The sequence below is a fragment of the Xiphophorus maculatus genome, chromosome 15 (assembly GCF_002775205.1).
Source record: "Xiphophorus maculatus strain JP 163 A chromosome 15, X_maculatus-5.0-male, whole genome shotgun sequence".
NCBI lineage: Eukaryota > Metazoa > Chordata > Actinopteri > Cyprinodontiformes > Poeciliidae > Xiphophorus > Xiphophorus maculatus.
The window spans coordinates 16685861-16707980 of NC_036457.1; the positions used below are offsets into that span (position 1 = coordinate 16685861).

At 39.5% G+C, this 22120-nt stretch overlaps 1 protein-coding gene across 3 annotated transcripts; it reads right to left on the reverse strand.

The window, feature by feature from the left end:
* Positions 1 to 14: 14 nt before the first annotated feature.
* On the reverse strand, positions 15 to 20200 carry chgb (chromogranin B). 3 transcript variants are annotated; one of them, XM_023347979.1, is made up of 8 exons: positions 20119 to 20200; positions 5063 to 5186; positions 4833 to 4876; positions 4645 to 4735; positions 2108 to 3563; positions 1856 to 1955; positions 1580 to 1690; positions 15 to 270 (listed from the first exon to the last, which is right to left on the reverse strand). In XM_023347979.1, the coding sequence occupies exons 2-8, from the start codon at positions 5100 to 5102 to the stop codon at positions 190 to 192; spliced, it is 1923 nt and encodes a 640-aa protein (XP_023203747.1). In that variant the 5' UTR covers positions 5103 to 5186; positions 20119 to 20200; the 3' UTR covers positions 15 to 189. The 3 variants fall into 3 exon arrangements, with proteins under 3 accessions (XP_023203747.1, XP_023203748.1, XP_023203746.1); XM_023347980.1 differs by lacking the exon at positions 20119 to 20200 and adding an exon at positions 18356 to 18395; XM_023347978.1 differs by lacking the exon at positions 20119 to 20200 and having other exon boundaries at positions 5063 to 6546.
* Between the last annotated feature and the right edge of the window lie 1920 nt (positions 20201 to 22120).

The window sequence follows — 22120 nt, forward strand, 5'->3', positions numbered from 1 at the left end:
ATATAAACATCCAAGCCGTTCCCATGCTGTTTTAATTTTGACGTAACATCACAAATACATCAAATAAAGCAGGTAGGATGTGAGCTTTCTTGCAATTTTCTTTGTTTCTTTTTTAACACAAAGCACATTAAATAGGTAGATGCACAGTAACTTGGCATGGTTCACAGACTGTAGTAAAATGCTCCGGGATTATGCGGTCTTGTCGTGCAACTTGGCTGCGATTTTCTGCAGCTCCATGTCCATCGCTGCCAGATTTTCCAGCTGTTTCTCCTGTTGGGGAGTGGAGGGGAATAAAGGATTTATTTTTAAGATCCGGAACAACAACAAACATTATATAATTGCTACTTTATGCCATTCAAACATTGTTTATGGAATATTAAGCATAGCTTGACTTCACCAGCACTTCAGTAAAAGTTTGGTTGAGTTGGGAAGAAGGGTCTGAGTTTAATTTGTTGGGCTTAAATGCGACGCGCGTCCACAGAAAACTGGCAGTTATGAAGATATAATTGCCCACAACTGTCCAAACTGGTTTTGTTTGCCATCAAAATAGCAATTTACTTTGCACACGTACCAAATTTATTGTTATACTTTAAAGAAATCTGACATTACAATGAGAAAAATTTAGAAAATATTTCAAGTGAGCCATTCCAAAACTGTCAGAACTCATTTCTTTTGTGTGTCCCAGTGTTTGGGACCCTGAGCCTTTGCCTGGTTTGCCTATACCTTGGGCCAGCTCTGCATTCACATTGTCTACAGCAGGGGTCTCAAACTCCAGTCCTCGGGGGCCGCAGACCTACAGTTTTTAGATGCACCACAGCTACAAAACACTGGAATGAAATGGCTTAATGACCTCCTCTTTGTGTAAATCAGTTCTCCAGAGCCTTGCTAATGACCTAATTATTCTATTCAGGTGTGGTGCAGCAGAGGCACACCTAAAAGTTGCAGGACTGCGGTCTTCGAGGACTGGAGTTTGAGACCCGTGGGCTACAGTATTTATGTAAGCCTGTTTCTGTGTCAGGAGGACCCCTCTAATAGGTTAATCGCTCGCTTGGGTTACATATTCCCTTCTTATCCTGCAAGATGCAGCGTCGTGGAACAAATGAATCACTTTGACGCTGCCTCGGTAATTTGTTTTTTCCCGCTCTAATGTACGAGATGAGATAAGTCTCTGCAGGCAGAAGTCCTCCACACTTTTATGAGCATCTTTGGGCTGATTGCTCTCAGAGACTCCAATCATTCGCTCCTCGGTATGATTACTGCAGCAGTCATAAAACACCGGCGTGGGGACGTCGAACGGGGTGAACGAGAAGGCGCGCCGTAGTGAGACCGAGGCAGAGCCAACCGAATACAGTTTGTGTCATTGGCAGAGATGCCGTGTAAAATAAATGTGCTCTGCTCAAGCCACGCAAATATGCATAAACCTGTTGCATTTTGGCTGCATCCTGGTCTCAAATGACTTGCATACAGTTGAAATGATGCACTTCAACAAAATGTGTTCTGTTGTTATCTTTGCATAGATATTAAAACATAAAGAAAGCTGTACACTTGGACAATTAATCAAAAAACAGCATGACTGAACCTCCTGTGGTGTAAGCTCTCTCTGCTGTGAACTCCTCTTATCCTCCTCTTTAGTGGACTGGTTAGCCAGCTGGTTTAACTTGTAACTGAGCAGCTTGGTCAGTTCATCCATCTAAAACAACGAAACAGAACAATTAGACATCTTAGCAATGAGCTCTGGGATGGCAGTACTTCAGGTCATTAAAGGCATGTTCTAAAACTTCTGAAAGCTTCATTAAAATCTTATTAAAGTTTAATACAAACAGGTTAAACTAAAATGATCATTAGAGAGGCTCACCTTAGCGGATGTTGCAGCATGTTCATCTGAGTCTCTCTTATACCAGGCCGGGTGGTAATAGCCTCTGTAAATCCAGGGATTGCGTTTCTCAGCCAGGTACCTAATAATGATCCATTTAGAAAGATGCCACATATATTCTGTTAGTTCATCCCAACAGCTTCATGTTGGTCCATTTGTGTCTTGCAACTAAAATTATGAAATCTACAATCCACTGCATATAAGGGACGCAACAAAAGAATTGGGTAAGAATACCTCAAGGCTTCATCTCTGTCCTTTTCCTCTTCTGTGTTCTCTTCCGAGTCGCCCCTCGGCTCCATCTCTTCCTCTGACGATCCTCGCTTGTGAAGTCTCCTCTTGTGGTGGTACCGGTGGGTGGGCTTCCAGATCCGCTTTTCTACCTCTACGTCTTCTTTATCATCTCTCTTGTCAAAATCCCAATATTCCTGGCTGCGCTCTTCCTCCGGCTCTGCCCTGCCGTCCTCTCCAAGCTCTTCGGCACGCTTGTGTTTCCTCTGGTGGTGCCTGCCGGGCCTCCAGCTCCTCTTATCTCGTTCTGTGTCAAAGTCCCAGTATTCCTGGTTCCGTTCTTCGTCGGGCTCATCTCTGGCTTCTTCCGAAATCTCCTCGTCACGTTTGTGTCTCCTTTGGGAATGCCTGCCAGGTCTCCAGTCCCTCTTCTCTCTCCCAGTATCAAATTCCCAATATTCCTGGCTGCGGTCTTCGTCAGGCTCTTCCTTGGCATCCTCTGAAAGCCTGTCTTCGCGTTTGTGCCTCCTTTGGGAATGCCTGCCTGGCCTCCAGTCCCTCTTTTCTCTTCCGGTGTCAAAATCCCAATATTCCTGGCTTCGCTCTTCATCAGGTTCTTCCTTCGCTTCCTCCGAAAGCTCCTCATCTCGCTTCTGTCTCCTTTGATGATACCTTCCCGCCCTCCACTCCCTCTTTTCTCTCCCAGTGTCAACGTCCCAATGTTCCTGGCTTCGCTCTTCCTCAGGCTCTTCCCTTGCTTCTTCCGATGGCTCCTCATCGCGCTTGTGTCTCCTCTGGTGGAATCGGCCAGCCTTCCAGCTCCTCTTGTCAACGTCCCATGATTCCTGGCTGCGGTCTTCGTATCCCTCACCCTCGGATGGTTCGTCGCTGCGCCTGTGGAGCTTTATCTTGTGATGATAGCGATGTGTAGGTTTCCATATGCGCTTTTCTCTCTCCTCCTCCTCGTTCTCCAGCCTCTTGTCTGCATCCCAGTACTCTTGACTGCGTTCCTCCTCTGGCTCTCCCCCGTCTTCCTCATCCCGTTTACTTTTCCTTTGGTAGTGCCTTCCGGGCCTCCAGTTCCTCTTCTCTCGTTCTTCACTTTCTCCGTCCTCTTCTTCGTCATCGGACCTCCTTTCAAGGCCTCCCCAACTCTCCTGACTGCGGTCATAATCTTCCTCTCCTCGTTTGCTCTTCCTCTGGTGGAATCTTCCTGGCCTCCAGCTGCTCCGCTTCTCTCGTACTTCTTCCTCCTGCTCCCCATCCCGCTTCTCTATCAGACTCCACGATTCCTGGTTCCGCTCATCTTCAGGGGTTTCCCTCTTTTCCTCCACAGATTTCAGCAGTGCCTCAATGTCTTTGACGTCCGCCGTCTTTGCCGTAGGGGCCCCCGCACGAGAGATGTCCTCCGGTGTTACAATTCCCTCTGTAGTCTTTTTGTTCTCTGGGGCATATTTGACACCTAAGGAAAAACAAAGAAAAATAAAATTGTGAACTTTGACTGGATTAGCTGATTTCAGCCTCTAGAGTATGTCACAGGGTCTTGCAAACTTAATCTACGGCGTAACATCTGGGAATAGATAAATTTCTGTAGAGTGGAAAGAAAGTTGAGTTACTTAAATCTGAGCTTTATGAACAATAAAGCCGTAAGACGTCCCTTTTTCCAGTTTGGCACAAAGGGATGCAGTAAAGAATTTGCTCTAATACAATGAAACCCAACTGAACTTGTTGGCTTTCAAGTAAAATGCTCAAGGAAAACTGACATCACTATGAACTCTCCACTATGAAACATGGTGGTGGCTGTATGATGGTGTGGTGATGCTTTGTTGTAGTATAGTAGCCAGTAAGCTGATCATAGTTTTAAGGAAAAGGTCAACGTAGTTAAATGCAGGGACAATCTTTTAAGAAACCTGCAAAGGACTGAGAAAAGTTGAGATTTCAGCACAATTAACCACCTTAAGCATACAGCCGATTTAGGAATCTGTGGCAAGACTTAAAACATGCTTTTTATGCTTTTCACTCAGTTCGACTAAGTATGAGTTATTTTTAGAAAAATCTACAAAAGACAAAACTGAGTCACTTGCAAAACCCCTACAGAAATACCCCCAAAAGATTTGCACATGAAATTTTGGCAAAACAGTTGGGTTGGATACTTGTGCCTCTTTTTTTTTTTTCCATTATAAAAAATGATTAAGAAAACAAAGTACTCTTTTTTTCTTTTCCCCCCCACCTCATAAAGAAGTCACTGTGACCTTAAATTAACAAAAGAATTACAAAAATATACACATTTATAGTGTGTTTCACGCCATAACTGTTGAAATACGCCGCTTCTTGAAATCGGCGTATTGACGCACTGTTTGAATTGTGGAGAATCCTCAGACGGTAATCTTCCTTAAAGTTTCCAACTCCATTCATTTAACCCGATTGAGAGCAATAAAATAAATAAAACAAATAATATGTAGTTCATGCAAAATGTCTTTTGCAGCATATATATATATATAATAGAAAGAAAAAAAAAACTTAGTTATATTTTTCTAACAAACCTGCTTGGAGAATATCTTTGCATTCCTCATCCAAATGAACGTCCGGCTTGGACAGCGCTTTGGTCAAGACTTCGACCAGACATCGTGCAACCTGCAGAAGTCAAAGAAAGCATCTTATTCCGTTCAAGATACCGACGTGATCGTGTTATGAGTTGGAAAAAGAAAAAAGAAATACTATTGAAGCATACCACATCTTTTTGCCCCTCTTTGCCAACTGGGAGCGCGACAGTTTCTGTGTAGGAATGGAAAAAGTAGGATTTAGTCAAATGCGAAGCTGCGAGACTTATCTCTGTCCTTGGTGCTGAACTCGTTAGCAACTATCTGTACGGATGCAAAAAAAAAAAAAAAAAAAAACATAAAATAAAAATAGAAAAAAATAATAGTAAAAAAAAAAAAAAAAGCAACTATTCACCCTTACCTGCAAGAAGAGCAAAAACCACGATAAGCGCAGGCTTCATTTTGCCGTAGTGAGGGTACGACCGGAGAAAAAGTGACCCAGTTGTACCATCAGGCTCTCGTCTGTCGTCCCTCTGCAGCGCTGACTGGGGAGATGGAGCGAGGAGCGCCTTCAAATAAAGGAGGGGAGTGGGCTGGGGGAGCGTGGGAGGAAGACTCGGGGGGGCTCGGATGATGTCATGACTCATTAGACCCGCAAAGGAAAGTGACCTGAACGAAAGTCGATTCACAACTAGGTCGATATTTATTCGGGAGTGAATTTCTTTAATCTAGTCAGTGTCACGATGCATCCAGGTGATAACTTGCATGTTTGTTTTTGTTGGGGTTTTTTTATTTTTATTTTGGGTAGATGTTGCAGTTGGCAGTTTTTCTGTCGTGCTCACCGTGAGAAGCCTGGTGGGACGGGGGGTGTTGAACAAAAAACAACAACAACAACAAAAAGACATCACGAAGACTTATATAATTTGATGCCTAATCCCTGAATAACCTGAATAGTTGAAGATTCATAAGCAGGGGAACTGCTGAAAATGAAATTTGGCGAGGGGATAATTTATAGTTGAAACAATAACTGGTAGAAATAAGCTTTACAATAACTCCTAATTTTAATTAGTTATTGGAATGATCAACCCCTGTCGCTCAAATATACTTTCCCAGAACTTAAAAAAAAAAAAAGTTATTCTCGTGTGTATGCACGACTTGGTTTGTTTCAATAAACCCTACATGCGGGTCATCGATGACACTGCCACCCGCTGTTTAATCTGTGTCATTGCACACACCATCCCGTTCGCCCTTTCTCTCTTACTGTAGTCAAAAAGTAAAACTGGCCAACTACCAGGCATTGAAAGCTAAATTAACTTGGAAAAAGGAGCATGCGGACTCACTCCCTGCACATTTTAAATGATTCTACGGCCTTAACATCAAAAATAAATCAGAAACGTCTATATAAGCCTGCTTACGAGAGGGGTAGAATTTGGAGAGAGAAAGGATTCGGATCCGAAATTAATACTCTGCTGAGAAGGAAATAACATGACTTGCTTTTAATGCATATGTGTCAGATTGCATTGTACAAAACCTTTGTTGACCTCATGAGTCACTGAGATTTCTGACTTTATTTTTAACATAAAAATTCTCGATGCTGTGCTTCAAACCTCCACAATTGCTACTAAATAATACAGCTAGGGTTTGATTTGTCTGCATGTGATTTTTGTGTTTGTTCTGGTGATGAGAAAGCATTGAAAATGATTTTTCTTTCATAAATACTGGGGATTTTGGTTGCTATGGCTTGATTTTGATATTCATGTGAAGCTACGTGAAAACATAATAATGCTTACATCTGCAAGCTTTGCTCTAGGCAAAAATATTAATAATTGAACTGTCCACTCAGCTGAGTATCATGCATACAAATCTGAGCAACAATCCATTGCAAGATGGAGAAAAACCCAACACTTTTTAAAAGCAGAAGATGCGCAACCTCATGTCAAGACTAAGAAACAAAAAAAAAAAACCCCGTCATGACACTTTCCTCAGTTTTAGGATATTGTGAACGGAATATTGAGCAAATCAAGAATATGCCGATTTATTTCTGTTTGAAATTAATAACGCAATTTATCGTAGCCTGGACAAAAGCAATGCCCTTCCACACGAAGCAGCTGATTTGTAAATGATAAAGATACGAGACTTTAGTAAGCTGATGAGCTGGAATTAGGCCCGCGCTTTTAATTCAATTAAGAGTGGATGCGAATGATGAAGAGTGAGAAGAACAAAGAACCACATTAAGGAGCCGAATCGGCCCCAATTTTATTTTTTTAATTTTTTGCAAGAAATTGAATGTTGTTTGAGGGCATGTTTTCAATCTAAAGGCAGAAGTTTTCTTTTCTTCCCAACGTGCATCATAAATTTGGATCGGACTGGGACAAACTGAAACGAGCAGCTCAAACGCGCTGAACTCAAACGAGACATGTTCGTCTCGTTTGGCTCTCCGTGTCGGCTCCCTCCTGCAGCCGCCTGTTACTCCCCATTGTGCGCGCCGTCATTCACAAAAGTTAAAATAACTCCGCCTCGAGTGTGGTGATGAACATGTGACGATGAGACGTTTTACACGGCGACCACTGACCTGTCCTTGTGCCAGAATGTGCGCATACAAAATTCAATCATGTCTTAGAAACCAGGAGCCCAGAAACTGCTGTGGGGCTGCAAGCAAAACGGGAGCTGAAACGTGCTCCATGAGTCTGTTACAGATAATTTGTTTACTGCAGACGGCCTCCGCTGTGGTAAAATAATAACTGGTCCGTGCATGCAACTGTAATGTTGGGTGGCGTGCTGTGCATTCAAGCAATCCGTGCTCATCCGAAGCCGTCGACATAGGCTCGGTCTTTGCTGTAATTTATAGGAGGGCCACTTCAGTTTTCCGGGCTGTGTTCAGTGAGCAGGAGCTGAGTAAAGTTCTGCTGCGGATAACAATCTCTTGAAAAGGTCTCGTCACGGCTCACATGATTCATCTAGTCGGTATTAAAACCACTGAACCGACGCATCGGACACTTTCCACACGCAGCAGTGTCCTGCGCGCTTCTCTGAATGTGTGCATTTGTCATGTGGTCCTCTGTGGCGTTGTGCTGTTCTTCCAGCCCCCGATGAATATTTTAGTGAGCCTCGAAGACATATAGCCGTGTAAAGGTGGTGCAGAAGGGATTTGAGATGAGCGGCCCAGTGTGTTTGCGTTGCCTTCTCTTGTGTTTGGAACAACACAGCCGCTTTTAGCGCAGCTCATTCTTCATCCACGAACAAAAGGCAAGCTGCTGACAATGAACGCAAAGCTATTGATGCATGAAAGCTTTGGGTGAGCTTTGATCTTTGGTCAGGACGAGCTCCGTGCTTGGCTTTTAACAACCCCGGCGTAAACTTTGATGACAGTCCAAAGAGAGCAGGCGAGACATGCGGGCGCAACCCTCTTTGGTCCAAGACGCATATTTCCAATTTATTCCAGGCCCTTTTTAACTACTGGACGGACATTTTGCTGAGAAGTTTTTGTCTTCACTGTGGGGAGAGTAGTTGTCTCGTGATCGGAAGGTTGTAGGTTCAATCTCAGCCTCCTTCTGGCACACATTAACGTGACCCTGGAAAAATCACCAAGTGGCCTACCTATCTGCATATCGGTGTATAAAGTTAAAGAATAATGCAGCGAGGTTAGGCTGCTGAAAACAGCAGGCCGTTTTCTGTTAACGTTTTTGCGTGGATGGCGACACGCAGCAAGTTCACCGAAACTCCATTAAAAGTGTCCATCAAGTCCCAAACTAGATAAACTCGATATTCTGTTGAGTTTTTACTGACACAACATTATCTGCAAAGGAGGTTTTCAATGTTGGTAAAAAGTTTTTTGTTTTTTCTTTGTCAAGTACGTCGTAGCCAGTGCAGCTGCTCCAATGTGAAAACCCAAAATAGCATTTGTTGATTGTGTCACGAAAATTTTTATTTATTTATTTATTTTTTCCAGTTGCTTCCATTTTTCAGGTCGTCTTTGTAAGAATTTTTCAAATTCTTCATATTCTGACCACAATTTTCCATTCAAAATTCAACCGACTAATTAAGTATTCGCTTGATTGGATGTTTTACTCTTTATTGCTTTTGGAAACCAACCATGAGCAACAAAAATTGGCTTTTTTGTTGCCAATTTTTGGCACAAAAAAAAAATCTAGTGGTCAAAGTTAGCAGTGATTAATTTATTCTTGTGTTTATTCTTTCAGCTTTTGGACACAACGAAAAGCGGACATTCATTATTGGGGCCTGCCATGCAAAGCAATGGCAGGAACCTATTACTATTGTCGGAGAGAAGCGTCTCTTTAATTGGGGCCTGCCATGCAAAGCAATGGCAGGAACCTATTACTATTGTCGGAGAGAAGCGTCTCTTTAATATTATTATTGGGGCCTGCCATGCAAAGCAATGGCAGGAACCTATTGCTATTGTCGGAGAAAGTGTTTCTTTATTCTTTATTTTTCTTCCGTAACCGTTAATGCGGCTCATACCGCTGGGTGCACACCTACAAATGAGGTATCAAAACGTGCAGAAAATTCACGCCATTCCAGCTATTACTTCTGGTGGGATTTGGGCTTAACGTGGCGACATAATTCGCAAAAAACTACGAAAAAAACCCCATTATAAGTCAATGGGAAAAATCCTAGAAATACCCTATTTTTGAGGATTTTCTGTGTCGTCACAAATTCACCTAGAAATGCCATTCAAATTTCATTTTGTAGATACGTCTGTGATCTCTTCGAAAGTGAAGACGGCTCGTCGATACCAGTTACGGTTTGTCCACAATTTGCCTCTAAGCGACCCAAAGTTTCTCATTTTTTCTAAAATTAGAGTGACAGCCCATCTCGGCTAGAGTGAGAAATGAAGAGGTTTTTTGAGCCCAAAATAATTTTGAAATCGCCATCACGGCCACAAATATCGCACGATTTGTATCAAAATCGGTCCTGACATTGATACGCCTGTCTGCTCCGGTAAAATGTTTTCGAAATTTATCTAGACCGTACGGTTTTCTGTCACGGTGCTTCAGAGCAAAGTCATGCGACAGGATTTTCTGAGGCTCTCAGGCTGTTTCACTAACACTTCACACCTTGGTGTGAAACTTATTTAACATAGCAACGGATCTCAAGAGGCTATTGGCTGCTGATTTGGACTACAAATACGCATCATTGTAGTTCTATCTATCCTCAGTTGAAACAGATCAGGACTGAGAACTGGCCTTTAGAACTACTGCTGCTATGGCCTGTATATAACTGATTTAACTCAGTAACTGTTACACATGGGATTAGTTCGGAACTTTAAAATGGAGCATAATAATAATTTCAAAATAAAAGCCTTGAATATTTTTACATCAGGTAATTGCTGTTTTTGGCTTTATGTGACTTTTTCATCCAAAGCACTGTTACACATGGGATTAGTTTGGAACTTTAAAATTAAGCATACTGAAAATTTCAAAATAAAAGCCTTGAATATTTTACATGACGTAATTGCTTTTTTTGGCCGTATATGACTTTTTCATCCAAAGCACTGTTACACATGGGATTACTTCGGAACTTTAAAATGGAGCATAATAATAATTTCAAAATAAAAACCTTGAATATTTTTACATCAGGTAATTGCTCTTTTTGGCCGTATATGACTTTTTCATCCAAAGCACTGTTACACATGGGATTACTTCGGAACTTTAACATGGAGCATAATAATAATTTCAAAATAAAAGCCTTGAATATTTTTACATCAGGTAATTGCGCTTTTTGGCTTTATGTGACTTTTTTATCCAAAGCACTGTTACACAATGGAATAGTTTGGCCCTCTGAAATGAAGCATACTGAAAATTTCAAAATAAAAGCCTTGAATATTTTTACATCATGTAATTGCTCTTTTTGGCTTTGTATGACTTTTTCATCCAAAGCACTGTTACACATGGGATTCGTTCGGAACTTTAAAATGGAGCATAATAATAATTTCAAAATAAAAGCCTTGAATATTTTTACATCATGTAATTGCTCTTTTTGGCTTTATATGACTTTTTCATCCAAAGCACTGTTACACATGGGATTAGTTCGGAACTTTAAAATGGAGCATAATAATAATTTCAAAATAAAAGCCTTGAATATTTTTACATCATGTAATTGCTGTTTTTGGCTTTGTATGACTTTTTCATCCAAAGCACTGTTACACATGGGATTAGTTCGGAACTTTAAAATGGAGCATAATAATAATTTCAAAATAAAAGCCTTGAATATTTTTACATCATGTAATTGCTGTTTTTGGCTTTGTATGACTTTTTCATCCAAAGCACTGTTACACATGGGATTAGTTCGGAACTTTAAAATGGAGCATAACAATAATTTCAAAATAAAAGCCTTGAATATTTTTACATCATGTAATTGCTGTTTTTGGCTTTGTATGACTTTTTCATCCAAAGCACTGTTACACATGGGATTAGTTCGGAACTTTAAAATGGAGCATAACAATAATTTCAAAATAAAAGCCTTGAATATTTTTACATCAGGTAATTGCTGTTTTTGGCCGTATATGACTTTTTCATCCAAAGCACTGTTACACATGGGATTAGTTCGGAACTTTCAAATGGAGCATAATAATAATTTCAAAATAAAAGCCTTGAATATTTTTACATCAGGTAATTGCGCTTTTTGGCTTTATGTGACTTTTTTATCCAAAGCACTGTTACACAATGGAATAGTTTGGCCCTCTGAAATGAAGCATACTGAAAATTTCTAAATAAAAGCCTTGAATATTTTTAAATCAGATAATTGCTCTGTTGAGCATTATATAACTGATTTAACCCAATGACTATTACGCATGGGATTAGTTTGGCCCTTTGAAATGAAGTTTAACAAAACTTCCAAAATAAAAGCCTTGACAAATATTTTAAATCATACTGAATGGTGCACGTCCGCCTTACTTTATGTTCTTGCGATTCTCCGCGTGCCACTGATTACGTTGCGGCGTTCTTTAGCGTCGATGCCAATTTGTAGCGTGACGACGCCGGGCCCATACCCCACGGGCGCGCCTTGGCAGGCCCCGGCTAAATTTCTTCAGAAATTTTGTTTTTCTAGTTATTATTATTATAGAACTTTATTTTTCTTCCGTAACCGTTAATGCGGCTCATACCGCTGGGTGCACACCTACAAATGAGGTATCAAAACGTGCAGAAAATTCACGCCATTGGAGCTATTATTTTTGGTGGGATTTGGGCTTAACGTGGCGACATAATTCGCAAAAAACTGCGAAAAAAACCCCATTATAACTCAATGGGAAAAATCCTAGAAATACCCTATTTTTGAGGATTTGCTGTGTCGTCACAAATTCACCTAGAAATGCCATTCAAATTTCATTTTGTAGATACGTCTGTGATCTCTTCGAAAGTGAAGACGGCTCGTCGATACCAGTTACGGTTTGTCCACAATTTGCCTCTAAGCGACCCAAAGTTTCTCATTTTTCCTAAAGTTAGAGTGCGTTTCTGGCTGCTTAGAGTGAGAGATGAAGACAACTTTTTCAACCCAAATCATTTTTGAAATCGCCATCACGCCCACAAATATCGCACGATTAGTATCAAAATCGGTCCTGACATTGATACGCCTGTCTGCTCCGGTAAAATGTTTTCGAAATTTATCTAGACCGTACGGTTTTCTGTCACGGTGCTTCAGAGCAAAGTCATGCGACAGGATTTTCTGAGGCTGTCTGAGGCTCTCTCCCATGTATTTGAATAGAATTTCAGATCTGGGCACAACATTTCTTTCTCTCATCGCTGTAAATGTTTTGAGTGAGGTACAGATATGAATCTCGGGACTATCGCAGAAGACACATTGAACTGTCATACGCTGCAAACGCTTTTCGAATATGTATTACGGTTCCCGAACAAGAAGGATTTGTTTCCAATGCTTTTTTGTCAGTAAAATGTGTTTGCTCAAACACACAATTGTGTGTTTGAGAGCTCAGCGCTCAGAGCTCACACCTGCTGAGACCATTATTTACCATAGCAACGGAACTCAAGAGGCTATTGGCTGCTGATTTGGACTACAGATACGCATCGCTGTAGTTCTATCTATCCTCAGTTGAAACAGATCAGGACTGAGAACTGGCCTTTAGAACTACCTGCTGCTATGGGCTGTATATAACTGATTGAACTCAGTAACTGTTACACATGGGATTAGTTTGGAACTTTAAAATGGAGCATAATAATAATTTCAAAATAAAAGCCTTGAATATTTTACATGACGTAATTCCTCTTATTGGCCGTATATGACTTTTTCATCCAAAGCAATGTTACACATGGGATTAGTTCGGAACTTTAAAATGGAGCATAATAATAATTTCAAAATAAAAGCCTTGAATATTTTTACATAATGTAATTGCTTTTTTTGGCCGTATATGACGTTTTCATCCAAAGCACTGTTACACATGGGATTAGTTTTGAACTTTAAAATGAAGCTTAACAAAAATTTCAAAATAAAAGCCTTGAATATTTTTACATCATGTAATTGCTCTTTTGAGCTTTATTTGACTTTTTCATCCAAAGCAATGTTACACATGGGATTAGTTCGGAACTTTAAAATGGAGCATAATAATAATTTCAAAATAAAAGCCTTGAATATTTTTACATCAGGTAATTGCGCTTTTTGGCTTTATGTGACTTTTTTATCCAAAGCACTGTTACACAATGGAATAGTTTGGCCCTCTGAAATGAAGCATACTGAAAATTTCAAAATAAAAGCCTTGAATATTTTTACGTCATGTAATTGCTCTTTTTGGCCGTATATGACGTTTTCATCCAAAGCACTGTTACACATGGGATTAGTTTTGAACTTTAAAATGAAGCTTAACAAAAATTTCAAAATAAAAGCCTTGAATATTTTTACATCATGTAATTGCTCTTTTGAGCTTTATTTGACTTTTTCATCCAAAGCACTGTTACACATGGTATTAGTTTGGCCCTTTGAAATGAATATTAACAAAAATTTCAAAATAAAAGCCTTGAATATTTTTACATCATGTAATTGCTCTTTTTGGCTTTATTTGACTTTTTCATCCAAAGCACTGTTACACGTGGTATTAGTTTGGCCCTTTGAAATGAAGCTTAACAAAAGTTTCAAAATAAAAGCCTTGAATATTTTTACATGACGTAATTGCTCTTTTTGGCTTTATTTGACTTTTTCATCCAAAGCACTCTTACACGTGGTATTAGTTCAGAACTTTAAAATGAAGCATACTGAAAATTTCAAAATAAAAGCCTTGAATATTTTACATGAAGTAATTGCTCTTTTTGGCCGTATATGACTTTTTCATCCAAAGCAATGTTACACATGGGATTAGTTCGGAACTTTAAAATGGAGCATAATAATAATTTCAAAATAAAAGCCTTGAATATTTTTACATCAGGTAATTGCTGTTTTTGGCTTTATTTGACGTTTTCATCCAAAGCACTGTTACACATGGGATTACTTTGGATCTTTAAAATGGAGAATAATAATAATTTCAAAATAAAAGCCTTGAATATTTTTACATCAGGTAATTGCTGTTTTTGGCTTTATATGACTTTTTCATCCAAAGCACTGTTACACATGGGATTAGTTTGGAACTTTAAAATGGAGCATAATAATAATTTCAAAATAAAAGCCTTGAATATTTTTACATCAGGTAATTGCTCTTTTTGGCTTTATTTGACTTTTTCATCCAAAGCACTGTTACACGTGGTATTAGTTTGGCCCTTTGAAATGAAGCATTCTGAAAATTTCAAAATAAAAGCCTTGAATAATTTTACATGACGTAATTGCTCTTTTTGGCTTTATTTGACTTTTTCATCCAAAGCACTGTTACACGTGGTATTAGTTTGGCCCTTTGAAATGAAGCATACTGAAAATTTCAAAATAAAAGCCTTGAATATTTTTACATCAGCTACTTGTGTTTTGAGCATTATATAACTATTTTAACCCAAGGACTATTACGCATGGGATTAGTTTGGCCCTTTGAAATGAAGGTTAACAAAACTTCCAAAATAAAAGCCTCGACAACATTTTAAATCGTACCGAACGGTGCACGTCCGCCTCGCTTAACGTTCTTGCGGTTCTCCGCGTGCCACTGATCACGTCGCGGCGTCCTTTGGCGTCGACGCCGATTTGTGGCGCGACGACGCCGGGCCCATGCCCCACGGGCGCGCCTTGGCAGGCCCCGGCTAAATTTCTTCCGAAATTTTCTAGTCTTCTTTATTTTTCTTCCGTCACCGTTAATGCGGCTCGTACCGCTGGGTGCACACCTACAAATGAGGTATCAAAACGTGCAGAAAATTCACGCCATTGGAGCTATTACTTCTGGTGGGATTTGGGCTTAACGTGGCGACATAATTCGCAAAAAACTACGAAAAAAACCCCATTATAACTCAATGGGAAAAATCCTAGAAATACCCTATTTTTGAGGATTTGCTGTGTCGTCACAAATTCACCTAGAAATGCCATTCAAATTTCATTTTGTAGATACGTCTGTGATCTCTTCGAAAGTGAAGACGGCTCGTCGATACCAGTTACGGTTTGTCCACAATTTGCCTCTAAGCGACCCAAAGTTTCTCATTTTTCTTCACATTAGAGTGACAGCCCATCTCGGTTCATATCTGGGCACAACATTTCTTTCTCTCATTACTGTAAATGCTCTGAGTGAGGTACAGATATGAATCTCGGGACTATCGCAGAAGACACATTGAACTGTCATACGCTTAAAACGCTTTTCGAATATGTATTACGGTTCCCGAACAAGAAGGATTTGTTTCCAATGCTTTTTTTCAGTAAAGTGTGTTTGCTCAAACACACTTGTGTGTTTGAGAGCTCACAGCTCAGAGCTCACACCTGCTGAGACCATTATTTGCCATAGCAACGGAACTCAAGAGGCTATTGGCTGCTGATTTGGACTACGAATACGCATCACTGTAGTTCTATCTATCCTCAGTTGAAACAGATCAGGACTGAGAACTGGCCTTTACAACTACTTGCTGCTATGGGCTGTATATAACTGATTTAACTCAGTAACTGTTACACATGGGATTAGTTTGGAACTTTAAAATGGAGCATAATAATAATTTCAAAATAAAAGCCTTGAATATTTTTACATCAGGTAATTGCTGTTTTTGGCTTTATTTGACGTTTTCATCCAAAGCACTGTTACACATGGGATTACTTTGGAACTTTAAAATGGAGAATAATAATTTCAAAATAAAAGCCTTGAATATTTTCACATCAGGTAATTGCTTTTTTTGGCCGTATATGACTTTTTCATCCAAAGCAATGTTACACATGGGATTAGTTTGGAACTTTAAAATGGAGAATAATAATTTCAAAATAAAAGCCTTGAATATTTTTACATCAGGTAATTGCTGTTTTTGGCTTTATTTGACGTTTTCATCCAAAGCACTGTTACACATGGGATTACTTTGGAACTTTAAAATGGAGAATAATAATTTCAAAATAAAAGCCTTGAATATTTTTACATCAGGTAATTGCTGTTTTTGGCTTTATTTGACGTTTTCATCCAAAGCACTGTTACACATGGGATTACTTTGGAACTTTAAAATGGAGAATAATAATAATTTCAAAATAAAAGCCTTGAATATTTTTACATCAGGTAATTGCTGTTTTTGGCTTTATATGACTTTTTCATCCAAAGCACTGTTACACGTGGTATTAGTTTGGCCCTTTGAAATGAAGCATAATAATCATTTCAAAATAAAAGCCTTGAATATTTTTACATCAGGTAATTGCTCTTTTTGGCTTTATTTGACTTTTTCATCCAAAGCACTGTTACACGTGGTATTAGTTTGGCCCTTTGAAATGAAGCATACTGAAAATTTCAAAATAAAAGCCTTGAATAATTTTACATGACGTAATTGCTCTTTTTGGCTTTATTTGACTTTTTCATCCAAAGCACTGTTACACGTGGTATTAGTTTGGCCCTTTGAAATGAAGCATACTGAAAATTTCAAAATAAAAGCCTTGAATATTTTTACATCAGCTACTTGTGTTTTGAGCATTATATAACTATTTTAACCCAAAGACTATTACGCATGGGATTAGTTTGGCCCTTTGAAATGAAGTTTAACAAAACTTCCAAAATAAAAGCCTCGACAACATTTTAAATCGTACCGAACGGTGCACGTCCGCCTCGCTTAACGTTCTTGTGGTTCTCCGCGTGCCACTGCTTACGTCGCGGCGTTCTTTGGCGTCGACGCCGATTTGTGGCGCGACGACGCCGGGCCCGAACCCCACGGCCGCGCCTTGGCAGGCCCCGGCTAAATTTCTTCCGAAATTTTCTAGTTTTGTCTTCAAATTTAAAATCTTAGTCATTTTTAAATTTCCTAAGGTACATTTCTTCATTCGAAGTGAAGAATGTGAGCTTATTCTTCACTTTGAACATATACATGTGGCATGGAAAACATAATGGTAAAAGATAAAATCCTTTATGTGTATATTCTTGACACCATGTCCATGCTGAACGCAGTCAAGCCCAACACCACTGCAGCACATCCAATAAAAATTCAATCTTGTTTCTGGAAAACTTGTAAAAAATGGAATTCGTGAAATCCAGGCTTGAAGTTTACGTCAAACCCAAAGGTGTCACTGAATGCCACGCTAAAAGTAAGAGAGAAGTCCCCCTAAGGGAGTGAGCTGAGGTCAGTGTGACTCTTTGAAGCTTTACACCGATTGACAACAGTTAAACCTTTGAGCCCGAAGGCAAACTCGGACAAAACAATTTAATTCCTCTCTCACTGCTGCGTGAGCGCTGACTTCAGCCTACTTAATGTTATCACTCCTGAGAGGAACGTTTAACATCAGTGTCAATTAAACCAAGAACAAGAAGGTCACAGAAGTGAAGGCACTTTAGGGCAAAATTAGTCATCTTAATGCTGCGGACCTTCGAGATGTCGTTTTTAGACATCTTTCTGAAAATAATGGACATATTTTATTACTCTGAAAACTTGCACTCTGCATCTGATCCCTGCTTTCTTATTCAAACTCTACTAAAGTGTTAGATTAAGACTCAGTATAAGACTTGACCATTTAAAATATATTCTTCAACATAAAAAAGATATTTATACATGCATTTTTCTATATAAATTAGAAGCTTATTCAACCCTAATATACACTTGCAGGCTTAAGAGAAGAAAAAAAAAAATAAACTATTAATCCAGCTTTTGCCTCCTTACCATTCTGACTCTGGGAAGCTGATCAGAGTTTATTAATGGGTGGAGCCAAATATGAGACAATCCTACAAAATAAATAAATAAATAAATATAGCTATATATATATATATATATATATACATATATACAGTATATAAAACATTTAAAGGCTGCTAAAAACTTGAGATTGGGATGGAGGATCACTTGGAAATCAACTAGAGTTTTAGTGGAAGGACTTAAAGTAAAGCATTTTTATGCGTTAGGGTGGCCCAGTCAAAGTCCAAACCTGAGTTTAACTGAAAATCTGTAGCAAGACTCAAAAATTTATGTTTACTGACACTCTCCATGCAATCAGACGGAGGTCAAGCTACTTTACAAAGAATAATTGGGGGGTTTTCGGTAGGAAAATACACAGGATTTGTTTTTTTCTGCGTTTATTTTTTATTTCTATGTCAATTGAGTGTTGTCCTGGCTACCCCTTGATTGGTCACACCTGTTCCTTGTTTCTCCTGATTGTCTCCCTGTGTATTTAAACCCACCTGTGTCTCTTGTTTCCTTGTCCGGCCCTCGTATCGTCTTGTCTATGCTACCATCTCGTCTGTCGTCAGATGTCTATTTTGTGCTACCGGTTATGAGCTCTTAGCCTTCGGCTCATTCTGTGCTGCCTGGACTTTGGATTATTGTGCTTACTTATCAGTAAATCATAATTTCTCACCATAACCTGGGTCCACCGTGTTTACATCACCACCTCACCACCACAAATCGTGACACTCTGGATATTAATGTCAACGAAAAATGTTTCTAAAAAAATCAGACTTATGAGTCTGTTTTAGTCCACTTCTGAATAATGGGCTACTTTGTGTTGTTCCATCACATTAAATCTTACACAAACACATTGCTGACTACAGTTGCAATGTGGCACGATGTGGAAAAAGTCGACAACTTCTACAAACAAGAAAGTTCATGTTAAATGTCTCTTGCTTGCAGCAATGTCAGAGTTGCACTAGTAAACAAAGAGCTAGCTCCCTGCTAGCCCCCGGCACCTGTAGCTCTCAAACCTTGACATCCGCTCCCTGTTCTGGCCTTACCTCTTTTTACGACCTTCATTGGTTTTGGTTCCTGATTTGTAGCTAAAAACTCCCACAGGGCAGGGCCAAAAGCACAAGCTGCCTGGCCTTGCCGTCCTGAGAATATAGTGAGGCACTGCGAATTTCAATCAGATACTCCATTGTTATATTGGAAGATTGATCTCGCTCCTAATGTTTTGAAAGGCATAAAAACATATTATAGCCATGTTAATACGGTTAGTTTATCAGAAGGAAGCTTCGATGTCTTGTGCTCTTGTTTCCGTTCCAGATGTATGCTCTTTTCCCAAATGTGTTTTTTTTTTTAAATGACATATTGAAGTAATTTTGTCAGACGGCGGCAGCAGCAAAGTACAATGAGGCAGCAATAGAAGGCAATGAAGGAGCAAATTAAGCAGAGTAGGACTGATAGAAAGATGTTGTTTCTGGAGACGTTAAATGTGGATCTCTGGGTCTGTCCGCATTCATTTCAGTACCAACTCTTACAATCTGTCACCAACTGTACCACGTGGAGTGTACGACGTAGCAGTGTGAATTAATGAGAGATGATGGTTAAATCAAAACTACAGGAGGAGCTTTGATGGGCAATCATCACGTTTATAGATATGAGTGCTCTTATATCTATATATCTCCGTGCTGATGATGAAAACGGGGAAGAGGAAAGCATATGCTGCTGCACCCCATTAAAATTTGATTTACCACAGTTTCTTCCTTCATACAAAAGACTTGTATACATCCTGTCATGTGAGACCACCCTTCTGTTGTTGGGTAATAAAAAGATAGATGACGACGTAGAGTCAGTAGCAATGTAGCAAGCCAGAACAATTTCAAGAACTGTAATTAAACTCTTTGGGATAGATTTAGCATCATGATTTCTAACGCTAAGGAATATTGGATTGTGTGTCTTTTCTTTATGTTTGAGCTCAGTTTGTTCTTAAATACGTCTCAGCACATTATAACCAATTATCACTTTTAAGCTTTGTCAATGAAACCTGCCCAGCTCTCCCAGATTTCAACAGATCTGTAATGAAACACTAGTGGTGCATATGTTCTTAAGAAGGGCGGCGAGTCAAATTCTGCTTATGGCCCCATACAACCTTGTGTCAGCTGTGATAAAACTTATATTATCTTAAAACTTTATAGTACATGTATGAAACTCAGAGGGTTACTTTCCTGAAACGTCTATTGGACTTACTGACTGGGTTTAAAGTGCTTACCGTATTTTTCTGGAACGTTGTTGGGACTGTTCCAGAACCTAGAGATGAGCTTCCAAAACGCAAAAGAGGAGCTGATGGAGAATTTTCCTAGAACTTACCAGGTACTTTTCTGGAAACCACCAGTGGTAATTCCCCTCATGACACAGCTCAGCTCCTCAGCTTCAGGAAAATACACATTAGGTACGGTAAAGGTGCCAAGAATGTACCCGGTAAGTTCCTGGAACATTTTGGAAAAGTGAGCTCCAAGTTTCAAGAAAATATGAGCTATTGATTATGTGGAGCTCCTAGTTCTACTTCCCTGGTTGATCCTTCATGTCAATGTGTGACTAACTTGAATTCTTACCTGAGTGAAGAGGAAAGAGAGCGATCAAATAATTTGGACCAATGCAAAGGCAGTGATAAATCTCTCTGCTGATGATTCACATTTGAACAAAATCACACATCATTCTGAATTGTGCCCACACCTGACTGCATCCTCATAAACACCACAATAAAGCTGAAGCATGGCGATTTGTGCTGCGCACCGCTGCTTTTTCTGCAATCGTAATTATGACGAGAGCTCAGCACAGTTTGAGATGTGTGACCTGGGACAGATTACTGTTGGTTTCTGAGAGAAAAAAAAAAAAAATCAATAAAAACATGCTAGGACGAGGTCTGCTCACTTCAAAAATGTAACCCCAGGTGCAAAATTACAGTATTATAGCATCATCAATACCGTGTCTCTCTCTGTGTAATCAAAGTGCAATGACAAAGTATCACCCACAACCATGTGGATTTTATTAGGACATTTTAGTGGACTACTAAACACAATAATAATAATAATAATAATAATAATAATAATAATAATAATAATAATAATAATAATAATAAAATGAACTCATCCAGCAGTAGAAGTGCTGCCGGTGCAGAATACCTCAGCAGGAAAGCCACAGGTGTTCTGCCTGGGGGTGCATAGGTTGATGCTTCCCAGGTACTTGCTTCATTTTTGCTTTTGTTCTAGGCCAGGACTTCTGCAGGTGAGCTGCAGTGTGATTATAGTCATTTGAAAACACCCCCAGAACGTAGGACGTGTTCGATATGCCGGGTGAGACTCCTACAGGGTTTTCTCCAGTTTTATGTCTGCCGGATCTCATTGTAACACAACAGAGTAACACTTCCATCTGTACCTGTTCAGACCTTGCGTCCTTTGCCAACAAAAAACACTTCAGTGTGTAACTGATGACTAATAGTTGAAAATGAATGTTTTGTTTTTTTTCTTGTGACAATTACATTGTTAACCTTCAGTATACTTGGTGGTGGGCGAGTGCACTCACAGAATGGCCTAAATTGATTAATTTTATTTGTTAATTGAACATATGTAATGAGGTTTGCATACTTTCCAGAGTTACATACATTTACACCTACCTTTCTACCTTTAGAGAGAAGCTGTTGCTTCTCTCCTTTGTGTGTTTAGTTGACTATTTGACTTTCGGTGACATTTTCCGACTTTAGAACATAGGAAAAGTTATAAATTAGCTGTACTTTAAGGAAAGGTGTGTCTGGGTATTGCTTAGGTTAAGGTAGAGTTTCTCAATTCTGGTCCTCAGGCCTCCATGCCCTGCATGCTTCAGCTTCTGCCACACACCTGGCTTGAATCAGAGGTCTGATTAACAGACCTCTGCAGCACCAAGTGCTGCAGAATCGCCTTGTTATTAGAAAAGCACTTTCTGTTGTCACGCAAGCAGGAGACACTGCCACTCTTAATGTTCAGGAAACAGTAGATTAGCAGGCCCACTGCAGTTTGTTTTAATGAACACAATTGCTTTAAAAAGAGCACTTCTTACTGGAACACTGCTACAAACCTTAAACGTGACAAACTAAGCTGCCGTTTGGCTGTGAAATGATGCGGCCACATTGTCTAAAACAAAAACAAAAAAACACGTTGCCCAGAGTTAATGATGTGCTACAGTGCAGCGAGAGACATTAGAGCTTAGTGTGTTGCAAAGACTTTCTCTTAGAATAT

Bases quoted from the DNA above. Each gene is read 5' to 3' on its own strand.
- chgb (XM_023347978.1), bottom strand. From the start codon at position 5,288: ATGAGTCATGACATCATCCGAGCCCCCCCGAGTCTTCCTCCCACGCTC. The intron at 1,956-2,107 runs GTATTCTTACCC...GATCATTATTAG, and splicing joins GACAGAGATGAAGCCTTGAG to GTACCTGGCTGAGAAACGCA. The intron at 1,691-1,855 runs GTGAGCCTCTCT...TCGTTGTTTTAG, and splicing joins ATGCTGCAACATCCGCTAAG to ATGGATGAACTGACCAAGCT.